This window comes from Tiliqua scincoides, chromosome 2, assembly GCF_035046505.1.
Source record: "Tiliqua scincoides isolate rTilSci1 chromosome 2, rTilSci1.hap2, whole genome shotgun sequence".
In the NCBI taxonomy this organism is placed as follows: Eukaryota; Metazoa; Chordata; class Lepidosauria; order Squamata; family Scincidae; genus Tiliqua; species Tiliqua scincoides.
In genome coordinates, this window is record NC_089822.1 from 6,333,763 (window position 1) to 6,351,239 (window position 17,477).

A 17,477-nucleotide genomic window follows, 5' to 3' on the forward strand; every position below is an offset into this window, starting at 1 on the left:
AACAGTGAAATAAGTAAGAATAGTAAAAAGAAGCAGAATAAAGTTTTTAAACTATTACTACAATTTTTAAAATTAGCACAGTATCCCGAGGTCAAAATAAAAACTGTACACTTATATTCCACCTTTCAACTTATCTTCTTCATCAGTTGTTAGTGTTAAGAGTGTAATAGAAACTATGATTTTTATAGAACATTTTAGTAGGTGAAAGGAAGGCAACACAGTACAATGTGGGAGTGAGATCAGAGGTCTTCTGGAAATGTGTACTGAAAAACTGCATCTTCATTAGGTGGCCAGATAAAGGGGCTTGATAGAAAGGGGCTTGATAGTCCTACTTAACCCCTTGCAATTTATTTTTTGAGTAAAGATGCATAAGACTAGACAGCACTGAAAACAATACCTTTTTAGCTGGATTATGACTTAACACATGACATGAAAAAATATTTATTTTACTGTATTTGTATCCTGTGCTTTTGGTCTCAAGAGACCTCCAAAGCAGCTTAAAAGTCATGGTTCAAATAATAGAATGTCTGGCCAAAATCCAGGCAAAGTTAATCCATTCTGTTATTATCCAGTCTTATTGATTATCAATAGTAAAGATTTCAGCATTTACTTACTTCTCCCTTTGGGAATTAAGCACCTTTAACATTGGCTGAACCGTTGCCTTTTTGCTTATTGCTGCTCAGCAACCATAATTTTGTTTTGCTCAACTGATTCATGGTAATGCTGATGTATTTCCTTTGCAAAAGAGTGTAGTTTAACAAGCTTGCACTTTCAATAATAAATCCAATGCTACGATTACAGTCTAATATTTTAACACACACAAGCACCATCAGATAATTGTAAAGGGGCTTCTGTTCTTACAGTTTTGCAGATGGATAGAAAAGCCATTTACTGCTGTTACAAGTTTGTTCATTTTGGTGCTGTTAACATGTGTAGGAAGGATGGGACTCACTTCAAACTGCAATTTCATTTTACAGCTGTGCTATGTAAACCCCATAAAAATAGGGAATTTGTCCCTATGGTTTCCCTAAGAATGTTTTCCTTTTGTGTCAGGAAAAGGATGGGGGACCTCCCAACCCAATGAAACCTTGCAACTGACAAGCTAATAGGGCCCTGGTGAAACCTAAATTTCAGGCATTCATGCTCTATAAGCCATTATGCATCAGGTACTTTGTTTCTGAGCCATTCCTGTTAACAACACCACCTAATTAAAACATCTGTAAAAGCCAGAGAGCCTCAGTTTTACGTAAAAATGTTTTTAAAAAAACCATGCCTGGTATTAACGGTCTCGTAGAAACTCAAGCCAAGATCATGGTTATGCATAGCAGGATTGCTTTAAATTAAGATGTAGCATGACTGTATTTAAATTAGATCAAGAGAAAGACAACTGCCCAGGTTAACTAATCTAAACAATACCCTTGCTATATCATAGCTGCTCACAGTGAACAATGTCTTCTTGTCCTGTTTGTTGTGGGGCTTGTAAAAAAATTTAACATGATGTGATATGTGATTATTGAGACAGGGTTGGCAGGAACAGAGATACCTTGTTTAAGTGGGACAGGAATCCCAGGTTGTTCTGGCCACAGTGGACATAGACGTATCTATGTCAGTACATAGAAATTCAAATACTACCCAGAACCCCACTGTTGACATTTGTACTACCAGCTGGGGGAAGTCTTGTGTTGGTATAGGTCTGCTCTGGGGAGGCAGTGCAGTTGGGTTGGACATGGCATAATTGGTTTTAAGGACCTGTTTAGCTGGATAGCCTCAGGCAGATCTCTCCAAGTCTGCCTCATGGGGCTGTTGCAAGGATGAAAAACCCTCTGAACAATGAAAGAGACGGTAAATATGTTTTCTTATTGCTTTGGTCTAAGTTCCAGAATTTGAGCCTCCAGAACAGGGGTGTCCAAACTTTTTGGCAGGAGGGCCACGTCATCTCTCTGACACTGTCAGGGGCCAGGAAAAAAGAATTAATTTACATTTCAAATTTGAATAAATATACATAAATGAATATATTAGAGATGGAACTTATATGAATGAATGAAGGTCTTTAAATACCTCAAGGCCTATAAAAGGCCTTGCACAAAGCAAGGCCGGCCTTTCCTTCACTGCCACTGCTGCATCACATACCTGAAACAGCAAACAGTGGAGGCCTTGTCCCACAGCTCATGCAAGAGGTCACAGTCACCTTCACACTGAGAGCAGTTGAGTTGGACCAGCATGGGCTCCAGCAAATCTCTGGAGGGCCAGAAGCTCATTGGAGACTGGGGGCTCCCCACGGGCCGGACTGGGAGTCCCCAAGGGCCGCAAGTAGCCCCTGGGCCGGGGTTTGGGCACCCCTGCTCCAGAATCTTATACACTTAGGAAACCAAAGATGCTTTTTCCAGCCTTTTATTGAATTTGTGTACATACACATGTTGGGCCTTAAACATTGCTATTTGAGGAGCTTCCACACTTTCCTGACATCTAAAAGGAATCTCTGCTTTGGAAAGATGGACATTTAATCGCATTATCATTGCTCATGGAAGGCCCTCAGAAGCAGGCCAGTCTTGTTGCTGTGCAAGTAGCTCAGGTGCCCAAAGAGAACCTTCCTCTTCTTGTAGCAATGGGTCAATGTAAGCTGGCCACATTAGATCTAAACAGTGTTACCAAGCCTTGGGAGTCATACTGCACTGTGCCTCCTTCCATAACTATACAGAATCAAAGTAAAAACTGAGCTATGTTCCCTGTCCATTAAAAAAAACAAAAACAGGCATGTCAGGGTGAAAACCAGACTAGGGCCATTTTTTTTCTGACATACTCGTTTTCTGTAGGTGTTTTTGTTACAAAGGAGTGCCTTCAACCATGCCCTTTTGTCTGAAGTTGAACAATCCAGAAAGAGCTGCACCACTCAAATCTGTTACTTGGGCAACTTGGATTTAAGAATGATGCTCTTTGATGCTTCAGTTTTTAACACGGCATTTGGAACTTGAATCCTTCTAGATTTTTCACAAGAGTTGCTGGAGGATGTGGTCTACTGCACAGGGGAAGCTCTCACAGGTTAAGTAAGGGGGTGGATTAATTTTGCCTTCATCAGCTTCTCGGTATTTTCCTGCCAAAAAAAAAAATGCTACTGTAAAAAAACTAGATCAGCATCAGTTTTCCAGCTAGAAATGAAGTTTCTTTCAAGTTTAAGGAAAAGTCCAAATCTTCTACTTAAATACATTTGGTGAAATAAATTTTATATCTAAAATAACTGCATAATGATGCTGCTTTGTACAATTTTAATTGTTTTATTGTATGTGTGTACTAGTCAGTTTCACAGGAGGATCCTCTGAGGGAGAACACTTCTCCTTTACCCCAAGAATAACTTTATAAACCTATATCAGGTCCTCCCCACCATCAAAAATGCTCCACACTCTATGGTCTTCTCCATATCTTTTTCAGCTCTACAAGGCAGAGCAAGACAAAGAGTTGGTCTGGATTACTCTTGGGACCTTCAGGGGCAGGGCGATGCCCGATTTCACAAGGTACTTACCAGTCTTTACTAATATACCCAGCATGCCAGCGTTCTGTGCACCTCCAACATCATCCCTACAATCCTGCCAGGCACAGTAAGAAGATATTAATCCAGATTAGTTTATAGTTTGTCAGTATAACACCAGATGATGGCTCTTAGATAGGCTAACAACTCATCTGAGGCTGAAATATTGAGTCACCTGATCTGGGGTCAAGGTGAGTAGAATATAAATAATTTCACCGCTATAAATCTGGCCTATTTTGTCTTTTGGAGCATGCCCAGCTGGTCTTGGTTAAGACAATGTCTTGGATGTTATATGTGACCCAAAAAAAAAAAAAAAAATGACTGCTTGCTAACATTCCCTCTAAGGACCCACACCAGTGTGCAGACCACTTTTCGTGCACACTGTCACAACTGCATCACAATGCCATTCCTGGGCGCTCAGTGATGATGCCTTATGTCATCGCCGAACTTCCAGGTTGCCCAGCCTGTGCTGCACACAGCTCAGAACTGTGTGGCCATACAGCTTACAGGGAACACTGCCCACTAATACAGACCACTGAGCTCAGGATTGTCTACAAAGGCTCCACAGGGTTTCAGATAGGCCTTTCCCAGCTTTACCTGGAAAGATCAGGGATTGAACCTGGGATTTTCTGCATGCAAAACAGGAACTCTACCACTGTGCTACTCACATCACCAATCATGACAGCTTCCTCTGGTGCACAGTTAGTACCACGTAAGGCTTCCAGGAAGAATGTTCGCTCTGGCTTGCCCACCACAATGGCTTTTGTGTCAGTGGCATATTCCAATCCAGTAACGAAAGGTCCAGGGCCGAGGGCTAGGCCTTCTTTCTTCTTGTAGTATCGAGCTTTGTGTACGGCTACCAGGGGAGCACCATCAAGGATCAGTCTGGTGAAAAGAAGGGGGGGGGGAAAGAGCCACATGATTAACTATGAAATTCTAGAAGTGCAGAGTTGAAAGTTTCTTCAGCATCCTTAAGAAGCTCAATGCATTTCTTCTTCTTTAAGTTTAAAACTCTGTTTTACGTAGGAAAGAGGAAAGTGACTACATGATTGCCAATATGGCCAGTCTATCAGTGCTTTGAACAACTGGCAGGAGAGGTAGGTAACTCGGGGCTAACTTACCAGAACTCAGCACAGCTAGCTAAAGCCAGAGGTGACTCCCACCTTGCAAACCACTCAAAGTAGCTTACAAAAATAGTAACAAAACAAAAAAAATCAAGAAAACAGAACATATGAAGAGCCCGGCTTGATCAGTCCAAAGGCCCATTTAGTCTGTATCTCATAGTAACCCACTTGGTGCCTCAGGGAGCACAGAAGACAACAAGAGACCCGCATCCTGTTGCCATTCCCTTGCACCTGGCATTCTGAGGTCGCCTATTTCTAAAACTAGAAGGTTGCACATACTCATCATGGCTTGTAACCTGTGATGGACTTTTCCTCCAGAAATGGGTCCAAACCTCTTTTAAAGGTATCTAGGTGCCATCACCAGGAGTTCCACAAAGTTCCACACTGCAGAAATGCAGTAAAAAACAATGCATAACATCTTAAAAACAAGAAGCAGGAAATACAAACCAATTTAAAAGCAGTAGTCTGAAAAACCTAAACACGACATGTTGAAATAAAAAGGTCATTAACAGGTATCGAAAAAACAGAGGGAGTATAGTGGACATCCACAAGGAGCTGATGTCCCTACTGAAAAGGCTCTATGGCTGGCCATCTGATCTAATCTAAAAATGTCTTCTTGGCCACTGCAAAAAATCAGGATGTAGGACTAGATAAGCCTGTGGTCTGATCCGGCAAGCCTCTTCTTATGAAAGAGACAGCACATCTGTGTTGATCACAAATTTCAGGCAGGTTTGTATGGGACAGTTCTTGAAGTACCTGGTCTTAGAACTTTAAGGGCTTTCAAGGCTAATACCAGCACATTAAATTGAACCCCCAAAAGAAATAGGTAAGTCCATAGAAATGGAATAAGAATGGAGTTAAGTGCTCCAATTGTTGGACCCCAGGTAATACTCAAATTTTGGATCAATTGTAGTTTCTTAAATATCATAAAAGGCAGCCCCATGTAACTTGCAGCCCCATGAAAATTGCAGTAGTCCAGCCTGGTAGTGGCTAAGGCGCAAAGGACATCACTAGGCTCACAGTCCCTGGAAAAGAGAATTCTCGGGGATTGGAGATGGCTGGGGTCTGGGAAGAGGTTCTGAGATACAGGAAAGCAAAGGGACAGGGAATCCAGGGCAAAACAGCTTAAAGAAGGGATCGGAGGAAGCAACAGATTAAGTAAGAGAAACCAGAATCACAGCACTGACAGGCCTTTCTCTTGTTCTTGAGTTCTCAGCTTTGATTTTTCAGGAAAGAAACGTATCATTAAAGCATCTAACAGACATCATCATCCTGATTGGGTTTTAAGAAGGAGTGTTATAAAAACTATTATTAAATTCTTCTTACTTACTGAAATGCTTTGTTCATCGTTTTATAGTTGAAGTGATCTGGAGCCAGTCCTATCACCACAGCATTGGGCTCATTTGTATCAATCCCTGGAAAAGATGGTATCAAAAAAACCAATCCACCTTAAAGAAATTGACCATAAGAATAGATTTTGCTTAAGCTCCCACTGCCAGTGGGCTGCACCTAGAAATAAATGTGCACACTTGCACAGACCAAAAGTATACTCACACTCATGATATCAGGTCCCCTTTCCCCTTTCTTTAATAGCATCAGCATTGTCACATCTGTGAGGATCAGTTTTGTTAAAGGTGGATGCTACTGAAAATGAAGGGAGGGGGTTATAACTCCTAGTTCCCCATGTGCTATGCCCCAGGGCTCAGACTCCATACTATCAGGAGTCCAATGGGATGGGGTTTAGAACCATCGCAGAGACCACTGGTTCTTCTTTCTCCAAGCCTCAAGGCATGATCCTAAACCCCTCCTAACTCAGAAGACTTGCCTCCAGGACCAGGTGAAGCTTGGAAGGGAATCTGTATGCATGTCCAGGAGCAAGAGGCTTCCCAGCTCCACTGAAGGCATCACTTTCAGAATAGGGGCATAGCCTCTTCAAGTCAAACAGTTTCCTTTGAGGAGACAGCGCTTGAGATCCAGGGCTACTGCATTCAACACAGAGCACAGGACTACTGCTGGATCAACAATAGAAGGTATCTGCTTGTTGATTTGCGTTGCATCCAGCTTAACTTCATAGTCAGCTCTCAGATGGAGCTGTCTGTGGTCCTGATCAACTGCAGCCTCTCCTGGACTCTTTCTACACATGACCAGTCTGTCCCTGCAGCTTTCAGTCTGGAACAATTACAGCGTGCACCACTTAACAACCATTCACTTAATAATGGACCGCATATATGGTCAAAGCACAATAAAGATGCTCTTAATGAGACAATCGCATCTCCCATAGCCTGCAGCAGAGAGTTGGTTTACACAACAGAGAGGCTCTTAATGCAAAGAAGGCAATCTATCTCCAGTAGACTGTGCAAGCAGCTCCTGTCTGGCAGAGAGTGTCTGTTTGCACAACAATGGTAGTAGATTGGACTGAGTGTTCTCTTAATGACCCAACTGCATAACAACAGGGATAGGAGAACGTTAAGTGGTGCACACCTGTACTTTAAATTGGGCCCCCAGAAACTGCACATCCACCAAAACAGGATCACACCACTATAGTAGTAGACATGGCTGAGCTGAAGAAACTATCAATTTAAAACAAATCTAATTTCTGTGTTACTAAACCTCAGTGATGGTGCACTTTAATGATTCTCTGCCTAGAGTATGAGTCCATTTACAATTTAATCAATGCAATCCACCTCTCATGTTTAGAAGGAAAGGCAGTGGCATACTTAAGTCATCTGCGGCCTGGGGTCACAGAAAATTCTAGTGCCCCAGTACGACCAAATGGAATTTAATCAATCAATCAATCAATCACAATAGTTATGAGCATAAATTTTTTTCCTTTTCATGTATGTTGACCTTTTCTTTAAAAATATATTAATATACATTATGATATAATTAGTGATGCTGGGGGCAGTGGATTCCAATTAACCCTGGTGTGCTCAAGGATTTGAATTCTTCTAACCAAAGGCAATTGGCTCAGAGCAAGTTGAGCGCCAAACCAGGGACGGGGTTTAGGTTCGACCACTCCTGGCCTTCTCTGTTCTGGTTTTTACACGGTTCCTGTCCAAAAAAACCGGTATAGAAATAAAACAATTGAAGACCATTTGCTTACAGCTGGGGGGAGGAGGAGAAGACACAGTTTCTCAGCCCATTTTGCTTCACCAACTGGGCTCTGAGCCTGGCTGCCTCTGCCCCACAAGGGGCTCATCTCCCTCACCTCTCTATTCCTTTCCACCACCAGTTCTGGGACTAACCTTCAGCTCCAAAGAGCTGAAGACTCACCAAGAGACGCTGGGGGCCCCACAAAGTGAGTGGGGAGGCAAAGGGTGGCTTCCTCCCCCCCCCCCCATTGACTGCTCTAGGAACCAGTCTCTCCTTTTAACCCTTAGAATGCCTGTCAGCTGATAGGAAAAACTCTGCAGAGGATCCAAGTCTCAACCCTCCAACATCCTGGTGGTATAAATCCCTCCCCCCCAGAAGTGATACAGCATCTGCTACACCATGTGTGGCACAGACTCTGTGGCATCTCTTGGGGTTGATGTTCCCTGATGATCTTCCCTTTATTCTTGTTAATACCACTTGCTGCCTTTATGGAGTCGGATTCAAGCTCTGTGTTTACATTACAGAGTGGGAAGGACTGCTGGGAGGAAGTGGCAAGCAGAGGACAGGGCAAGAGGAAGGGAGCCTGGCCGGGCTTTGGGGAAGGCGAGGGAACAGCGCAGGGCAACAGGCAGGAGCTTTCCCTGACAATCCCTTCAGTGATACAGACAATCAGGACAAGGAAGCAGGCAGGAAGTCACAGCAGGCAGGTCAGCCAGTCACATGGATGAATAGAACTACGGGGGCAGAGGATGGCAGGGCCACCACCTCCTGAGCAAGTGGCCCCGGGGACACAGGACCCCCTTGGCCCCCCCCCACATATGCTAGTGATGAAAGTTTTAACTATCATCACTTGTCATCCATGTCATAATATTCCATCTGCAACATCATAATAAAAGTGGCTTCCAAAAATAAGCAAGTTCAGAATCCCATCAGTACTGTGACAGATCCCAGCTTAAAAGGAATACCGATAGCAATTTCAGCTGAGCACTGTTAACTGCTGCCGCCAGTAGTTTTGACTGCTAAAAAAGAAAAAAAGCAGTGGTTGCTTCTCAATGAGTGAAAAGCCACTTCCTGGCTTTGGAAACAACTAAAAGACAGCTTTAACCAAATTTATTCAAATATAGGCAAATGGGAGTCCCTGCTAACTGGGCAAAGAGACACCTTTCAAAGCAGTGTCCTCATATTAGCAGGGAGAGAGAAACTGTCCCTCTTCAACCCAGCATGGCATCTTCTCCAGTGACTGTGGCTAGTGTCTCTTTAGATTGTGAGCCCCTTGGGGACAAGGAACCATTTACTGATTTATTTTGCTGTGTAAACCATTTTGTGAACTATTTCTTTTGTTGATAAAGCAGTCTGTGAATATTCTTAGTCATAATCTACTGAGGCCAAACTAGACACCATGAAAAAACTGCAGGTCTCCCTGTCAGGAATCTCACATGTAATGTTACTGCTGTGGCTGGCTAGGTGAAGGGTCCATCAGGAGAGAATCAGCAGATGATGAGGGTTACTTAACACTTCTGCCACCCACCAATTCTTACCTACAAGTGTGCCCCCCCCCATTATTTAAAAAAAAAGAGTTTTTTCTCAACCACCTCTGAAACTACAAGTGTGTTCAGGAGGGGGGGGGGCGGAAGCAAAAACCCTGTAAGGCCTCCATCAACCTTCCACTGTAAGTTACTGCCAAGATGTAAGTGACAGCACTCCACCTTCAGGGATGATGAAAATAACCTATCCAGGTGACAGGGCAGAAGCCTCAGTTAATACGCTAGCTCACAATGACGTTTCCAATGAAACACAAACAGGGCAGACGCTGAAGATACTGTGTGGGTTTTGCAACATTCCCTAGGATTTCTGGGCACATTAGCCGAAGAAGGGATTATATTCATCTCTTTGCAAGCACTCTTATATAAAGATTATGGAAGAATAATTCAAGAGTAGTTACTAACAGGAGCTTAAATGTCTTTTATCATACTTAAAGTACTGAAAAATATATGGAGGTCATGATTCACTAAAGTCAGTATCAGACTTGATTTAAAGATCGGAACCAAACTGATTTAACCCATTTTTACCCAATCCACAGGTGTACACATTTGATTCCTGTTGTGTATATGCAATGTTGGGCAGAAATGGCTTACCTACACTTCTGAATTTCTGTGTTGTATTGAGATGCTTTTGTGTGAAACATACTGGTTTGGGAAAGGAATAAGAAGACTACACGGGGTTACAGAAGCAGGAGATAGGAGATGATCTGTCAAAACAAATACCATTGCTGGAAGTAGGTACTGGGCAAGCTCCATGGATCTAGAACTGTAGCAGGAGCATATTCTTAAAAGAAAACTTTCTGTTCCACTTTAACAAAGCACTTGAGATAGTTTACCCAACACAGTTAAAGGCCATCAACCCACACCCCCCATCAAAAATTCTATAACATCAAAGAGCATGGAACCAAGACCCTGTACGGGAGGGACCATATCTATGGATCCCCTATCCATGAAGTCACTTATCTGCAAATCGGGTTTGCGGGCTTCCCCACACGCCACCTGTGCGCACCCCCTTTGGACTCATATATGGGGATTTAAAATATGGATTTTAAAATCGTATCGATTTAACTTATCGTATCGTATCTAACTTTGTTGAACAAATCGTTTGCTTATGGTTATGCTCAACTTTGTTGCTTATGGTTTTGTAAGTGGACCACATTGGCATAGAGCAGGAGTTTCCAAAGTTTTTGGCAGGAGGGCCACATGGTCTCTCTGACACTGTGTCGGGGGCTGGGGAAAAAAAGAATTAATTTACAGTTAAAATTTGAATAAATTTACATAAGTTTACATAAATGAATATATTAAAGATGGAATTTATATGAATGAATGAAGGTCTTGCAATAGCTCAAGGCCTATAAAAGGCCTTGCACAAAGCAAGGCTGGCCTTTCCTTTGCTGCTGCTACTGCATCACAGATGTGAAACAACAAGCAGTGGAGGGAACCCTCATCCCTCCACTGGGTTTAAGTGGAGGATTAAGTAGAACTGAGGTTGGCAAGAAGTGTGGTTTACATCCTGATAGGTCTTTACGTTCCTCAAATTGTCCCTGACACTCTGGGTTCAATCGTGAAACCCAGGACATAGCACTACTAGCGAAACAAGTGCTTAGAGGGCTAGTCTACACAGTTTATGATATATACACACACCCACTTCCACAAAGCCTGTCAGTCATGTATTATGTTAGCTACTTGCCAATCCTTCTGATTTTTGCAGACTTAAGAACATAAGCTCAGCTAGATCAAAGCTCTCCTGTTGTTGCTCCCCAGCACTTGGTATTCAATGGCACACTGCCTCTGAACCTGGAAATATCACAGAGCCAGCCAGGTAGACCTGTTCCTCTCTATGAATTTGCCTCATCCTCTTTTGAAGCCCTCTAGGCTGCTGGCTATCACCACGTTCATAGTCCATATGTTAATTAAGCATATATGAAGAAAGCGCCTACATCCTGAAATGTCCTGCCAAACAGTTTCCTTGGATAACACTAGAAGGTGGTGTTTTGGAAGAGGAAGAAAAACATCTCTCAGCCAGCTTTCTTTGCACCATCCATACTTTCATACACTTGTATCATCTGGTCACTATTTTCTAAACTAAAAAGCCCCACCACCACAACACGGTAAACTTACTACAGGTGTGCCCCCTTATTCACAGGGGTTCTGTTCCGGAACCTCCCGCGGATACCTGAAACCGCGGATGTGGGCACACTCCTGTCCCCACAGTCTGGGGACCACTCCCCCTTTGGAGGCAAGGGGAGTGTGTGCTGGGGGGCCTGGACCCAATCCATGGATAACTGAATCCATGGATATGGGATCAATGGATATGGGGCCCACCTCTTTTTTGGCCAACCTCTTCTGCACCTTCTGCTACTCTACAATAGCCTTCTCAGGAGATAGGGCGATCAGAAGCATATGCGGCCACATCATGGCTTTAAGTAAAGGCGTGATGATACCTGCTGTTCTATCTTCAGACCCTTTCATAAATTCCCTAATACAGAATTTGTCTCAGCCAGGTAGCAAAACCAACTCAGTTCATCAAGCCCTTGATGAGCTGCCACTGTATGGTGACTGAATTGTGTTTGGCTTGGTGGATCACAAGTTGAGTAGGCCTGCTCCAGGCCGCAGTTCTTTGGATCCCAGACACAGTCACTACGTTCTTTCTGATCTTCCTATACCTTTGAAATCGTGCAGTGCATTGTCTTCTACCAGCAGCAGGGGCCTGACCTGCTTCTGTTCCAGAAGATTTCTGGCTGCAGTTAGAGATGTGAAGATCTCGTCTTCCTTAATGTCAAATTCAAGTTTCTTGAGTCTCTCCAACAAATCCCTCTTGCATTCCTTGGTGGTGTTTGTCACAAATCTGATGGTAACTGGAGCACTGCGTAACCTTGGCCAGGAGAAACAGTCAGCTAGATTAGCACAGTGTCATTTTACACAGAAAAATACATTCTTGTTCTCTCAAGTCCAATGACTACCTTCACTGAAAGATTACAGGAGCACATTAACTGCGCTAGTAGGGTTGCCAGGTTCAGATGAGAACACCTTTTCTCCTGTTTTGGTTTTAAAGACCTGCTATTGAAAGTTTATAGAAACCCCTCCTCCTTGTTAAACAATAAAATAGGAATTGTGGTAGGGGCTACAAGTCAAAGCCCTTGCTATACACTGCCCAGTTATACTCTTCCACATGCCCCGTTTTAGACCGTTTTGCATCCCACCTCCCATCCATACTATTTTTTTTTTCAAAAAAGGCCCAAACAAACATTTGTTGTAAGATTCAAGCCAAGGATATATGCATAGGACAATCTGATTAATCTAGATGCTAAACCAGACTCATGCCAAGCTGGAATTCATATTAACTCAAGGTACTGGACTGAAAGGCCTCAATGCTCTTCTTGAAAGGATTACTTATTTTCTTTGACTTCCAAGAATTCTGTTTACTTTGCAAGGCTTTCTGACATTCTTGTCTGGACTGTAAGGCAGGATTTAAAAAAAAAAAACACCACACACACAACGCAGCAGATACATGAATGCATGCGTCCCCTGCCACTTTATGTGCAAATACATTTGCACAAATTAGCAGGCGAAAAACTGGCTGGAACCAAAATCAAAATGTCCAAAACTACAAAGGATGATTTCCCCAAGTTCTGTGCACGCAGGGTAAGTTAAGCAACTTGTACAAATCACACAAGAATACCAGAAGGGTCTGCTGGATCAGACAAAAGGGTCACCAAGTCCAGCATCCTTTTTCCCACAGCGGCCAACCACATGCCTCCAGGATGCCCCCAAGCAGTGCTTGCCCCTTGAATTTGGAGATTTGACAGAGCTATCATAGTTCACAGCCACAGAAAGATCGTGTCTTCCTCCATGAATATAACTAATCCTGTTTTAAAGCCACAGAAGCCATGGTCATCACCACACCGCGTATTTCAAATCTATGAGCCATACCACAACTTGCAATGGTTAGTTCCATAAATTAATTCTTCATTATGCACATTTTATTTATTGAAAGAATTACAAACCACCTTTCAGAAAAAAAACCACCCAAGATGATAAACAATACTAAAATAGCACTAAAAAGACACAATAAATCAAACAATGCTTTCAGTAGTATGCCAAGCAAACATACAAGACTGTTTTAGACTAAATTCACTCTGCAGGTGTGGCAATAGTTAATCTGAGATAAGCGGCACAAATCAGCATCAATCTATCCACCCAGGCAGTCTTCAGAGGTTCCCTGCCAGCAACTGGATTCCCAGGAGTCTGCTGCTTTCAGCACTAAGAGCTAAATTCTCTGATTTGAGATGTGACCATACACCTCAGGTGCATTCACGCCCTTCCCTGCTGATAAACTGTTTTTGTGGCAATGGCCCTTTTACATGGGTGCTTTCAGAAGCAGCTAGAAGAGACAACTTGCCTTTTAAGTGCTTCCTGGGCACCAGGCACAGCTGAATCTTCAATATGAAGTGTGCCACTGAGATCCACCAAGACAGCTTTTAATGCACGACGAGATGCCATTCTTCATGTTGGGAGAACAGGAGGGGAGGGAGAAGAAAGAAAAGATCAAACAACAAAATGGTTAGATAACAATAGACTATTAAAGCAGTGCTGCTACACACTTCATTTGTGCCAAAGAGTAGTCAGAGCATTATCCACTGAGTGAAATGAGCCCCTTTAGACAGAGAAATAAAAGGAAACATTAAAAATATATACATAATTGATAGAGTGGTATTTTCTCCAACTTGCCTCTGCACGGAAGTCATCAAGTGCTTTAGTTTGACAAAGGCCTAAACATTTTACCAAAAACCCGGAGAGAGAAACTGAATGCCAGTTGAAACTTGGTTGAAGAGGCAGGGCACAGCTTAACTTAAGCTCTGAATCTTTCATCTTTTACCTGCTAAAATGGAAAGAGTTGTGCCAACTGCCGAAACAATTAAAAAGCAATTAAGCCAGACTTTTCACTGGGAGTTCTTTACAGTGCATTCCAAGCAGAACAGTGTTCTAGTTTTAAAGGTGGCCACTTGGATGCACAGATGGTAAAAGGAACCTGCTCAGAGCCACGTGATATGATAAAACCAGCAATAGGGCCCTCGAGTCCAATTCTCTGTTCCATCCACCACGCAGAACACAGCAGGTGGAAGAACACAGTCCATATCATGCTTCTGGGATCACTTCTATATTCCCAGCTGCAGCATGCCCACACTGGAAGTCACACGATGCAGGGAGTGACAAATGTCCTTTGCAAACTTAAATTCCATTTGTTTGCGTGTATGAAAGCGAGAGAGGCGCACACACTATAAGGGCACCAAACTGCTTTCAGAAATTTTGAAGTCATCATTTTATCAATTTTGCATATCAAGTACTTTTCTGCTGCCAGAAAATCTGCTGCCATTGCATGTTTTAATCTAATCAGGACACCAGGAATAAAAGAGCACTCATCTTCCATAGATAAAACCAGTCACTAAAACCTGTACCAAGGTACAAGATATAACTGCAGACAATTTAACTTTTGTCCGTTGTCAAAGAAAAATCAACTTATCTTCAGGTAGACCAAGGTTAAACATTTGCTGTATCAAAAGCTGATAAGCTCTGATAACATATTCCGATACAGTCATTAAGCTTATCAACTTTTTTATAGCAGACATTTACCCTTGGCCTAAAAATAAAATATTGAAATGAATGGGGACCCACCTGGAATTGGCTTGTGACTCACCTAGTGGGTCCCGACCCACAGTTTGATAAACACTGATATACAGAGTAGCCTGTTCAAAGTGAGGCACGGTGACCTTTGATCCTAGACTGTAAAGTCACTAGATAGCCCCAGTATAAGCATCACATGGGAAAGTGAAAAAGCTGCTTGGTGTTTAGAAAGAATCATTTTGCAAGTCTGAAGCACAGAGAATAGTAAAAGCTGCTTGATTTTATTAAAGGCAATAAGGTCAGTCTGACTGAGGCTGGAACTTTGGGGCCTCAAAGGCTGTGTTATACACGTTGGAATTTAGCCTAGAAAACAGTACCAGGCTGGAGATGTATGACTTGATAGAAAACACACCTGTGTTCACCAGGAAAACATAACTATTCTCTTATGCTTTAGGAGCAAAGGTATACATATGGAGACCAAGTAACCTTTGATACCAAACCAAAGTATGTACCCAAAGTAGAAGGTCACAATATATATATATATATATATATATATATATATATATATATATATATATATATATATATATCTGAAAAGGCCAATCCGGGAGTGACAATCCCTTCCACACCAGGAGCAAGTGCAGTCTGTCCCTGGTCTGTCTCCCTGGCTATGGTACCCAAAGTAGAAGGTCACAATATATATATATATATATATATATATATATATATATATATATATATATATATATATATATATATATATATATATATATATATATCTGAAAAGGCCAATCCGGGAGTGACAATCCCTTCCACACCAGGAGCAAGTGCAGTCTGTCCCTGGTCTGTCTCCCTGGCTATGGGCCTTCCTTCTTTGCCTCTTAGCCTCAGACTGTTGGCAAAGTGTCTCTTCAAACTGGGAAAGGCCATGCTGCACAGCCTGCCTCAAAGCGGGCCGCTCAGAGGCCAGGGTTTCCCACTTGTTGAGGTCCATCCCTAAGGCCTTCAGATCCCTCTTGCAGATGTCCTTTTATCGAAGCTGTGGTCTACCTGTAGGGCGCTTTCCTTGCACGAGTTCTCCATAGAGGAGATCCTTTGGGATCCGGCCATCATCCATTCTCACGACATGACCGAGCCAACGCAGGTATCTCTGTTTCAGCAGTGCATATATGCTAGGGATTCCAGCACGTTCCAGGACTGTGTTGTTTGGAACTTTGTTTGAAGCCAACGCAGGCGGTCACAATAGTTATATAGAATTAAGACACAGAAGTCAAAATGTTTGATTTTAGTGAAACTGTTAAAGGAAGTTTAAAGGTCTTTGCTTCACAGAGGTTTGCAGAGGGCCCCAAAGTGTTTTACTAAACCCAGGAGAAGAAATGCAGAAGAGATAAGATAGGCAGCTCAAGCAAGGCCATCCTAATTAGGCTGAAGGGGATGTATGCCAAGAAATGGGTCTGAAGTTCTGCCAAAAAAGAGGTCTTCACACCTGGGTTTAAGTGTTTTTGTGTTCTCTTTTAACAAAGGGACATGTCAAAGTGATTCTTAATTGAAATGAATGAGGGGATTGAGAACAAGTACTGGGTAAATGGAATTATAGCATACCCTACTGGTTTTTGAAAACTTTTGGAAATTGTGTAGTTTTGGCTAAGTTTTAAGGTGAAATCCCACCCAATCACTTGTTGCCCACCTATTTCCCATCTTTAATGCAAATGAACTCTGAAATGTACCTGTCAGGTATGGTATGCCTTATCTGCATCCTATTAGGAATTAGCCCCATCTATGATGCCAAATCTTCAGCGAATGAGAAGTCTAGATTGAGGACAAAGAGCAGTGAGAGGTATAAAGGTTAAGGACCAGCATTCAGAAGGGGTTCATGCTTTGGACATGAGTCCCATGGACCAACTGCATGCAGTTCAAATAAAGCTTGTGAACCTTCACTCCTGAGTACCGAGTAATTCTCGAGTTGCCTTGCAACCAAAGCACAGCCGAAATGCAGTCACAGACCATGGGGGCATCAAGATTAAAAACAAAATATTGAAATGAATGGGGACCCACCTGGAATTGGCTCGCGACCCACCTTTGAGTTGAGCGACAGTTTGAGAAATACTCATATACAGGGTAGCCTGTTCAAAGCACAGCCTACATACAGTCATAGACCATGGGAGCATCAAGATTAAAAACAAAATATTGAAATGAACGGGGACCCACCTAGTGGGTCCCGACCCACAGTTTGAGAAACAGTGCTTTAGGGGTTTGCAGCTTCCCCACCAGCCAGGCAGCTGCCACTCACTGCCTGTATAGATCACTCCCCCAGCAGGGAAGGAAGGAGCTACGTGGAGGGGAGAACCTCCCCCCGCAGAGATGGTCTCGCCCTCCCCCCCAGAACTGTCATGGACCGGTCCACTGCGTCCTGTACTGCGAAGTAAGGAGGACTGCATGTTCTCCCTTGTTTACACACTTGGTACTGCCCTCGCCCCAACAAGTCGGCCTGTACCATTACGAAGAAAAGGGGATCCTCCCTCTGCGGGACTAACCTGCAGGTCGCTCCAGCAACGCGCCAGTCCGGGAGGC

The 17,477-nt window shown here is 43.0% G+C and overlaps 1 protein-coding gene across 4 annotated transcripts; it reads right to left on the minus strand.

The window, feature by feature from the left end:
* Positions 1 to 2,375: 2,375 nt before the first annotated feature.
* On the minus strand, positions 2,376 to 17,477 carry HDHD2 (haloacid dehalogenase like hydrolase domain containing 2). 4 transcript variants are annotated; one of them, XM_066617222.1, is made up of 8 exons: positions 17,441 to 17,473; positions 16,634 to 16,715; positions 13,684 to 13,785; positions 11,948 to 12,156; positions 5,978 to 6,062; positions 4,192 to 4,408; positions 3,518 to 3,581; positions 2,376 to 3,091 (listed from the first exon to the last, which is right to left on the minus strand). In XM_066617222.1, exons 2-8 carry the CDS (start codon positions 16,681 to 16,683, stop codon positions 2,988 to 2,990), a joined length of 831 nt encoding a protein of 276 aa, XP_066473319.1. In that variant the 5' UTR covers positions 16,684 to 16,715; positions 17,441 to 17,473; the 3' UTR covers positions 2,376 to 2,987. The 4 variants fall into 4 exon arrangements, with proteins under 4 accessions (XP_066473319.1, XP_066473320.1, XP_066473321.1 ...); XM_066617223.1 differs by lacking the exon at positions 17,441 to 17,473 and adding an exon at positions 17,115 to 17,202; XM_066617224.1 differs by lacking the exon at positions 16,634 to 16,715 and having other exon boundaries at positions 17,441 to 17,477.

Excerpts from the sequence above, each read along its gene's own strand:
- HDHD2 (XM_066617221.1), bottom strand. The coding sequence starts at position 17,074 with ATGCTCCCATGGTCTATGACTGTATGTAGGCTGTGCTTTGAACAGGCT. Across the intron at positions 13,786-16,961 it reads GGGTCGCGAGCCAATTCCAG|AATGGCATCTCGTCGTGCAT; the intron begins GTGGGTCCCCAT and ends CCCAACATGAAG. Across the intron at positions 12,157-13,683 it reads GCCCAGGAAGCACTTAAAAG|GTTACGCAGTGCTCCAGTTA; the intron begins GCAAGTTGTCTC and ends CTCCTGGCCAAG.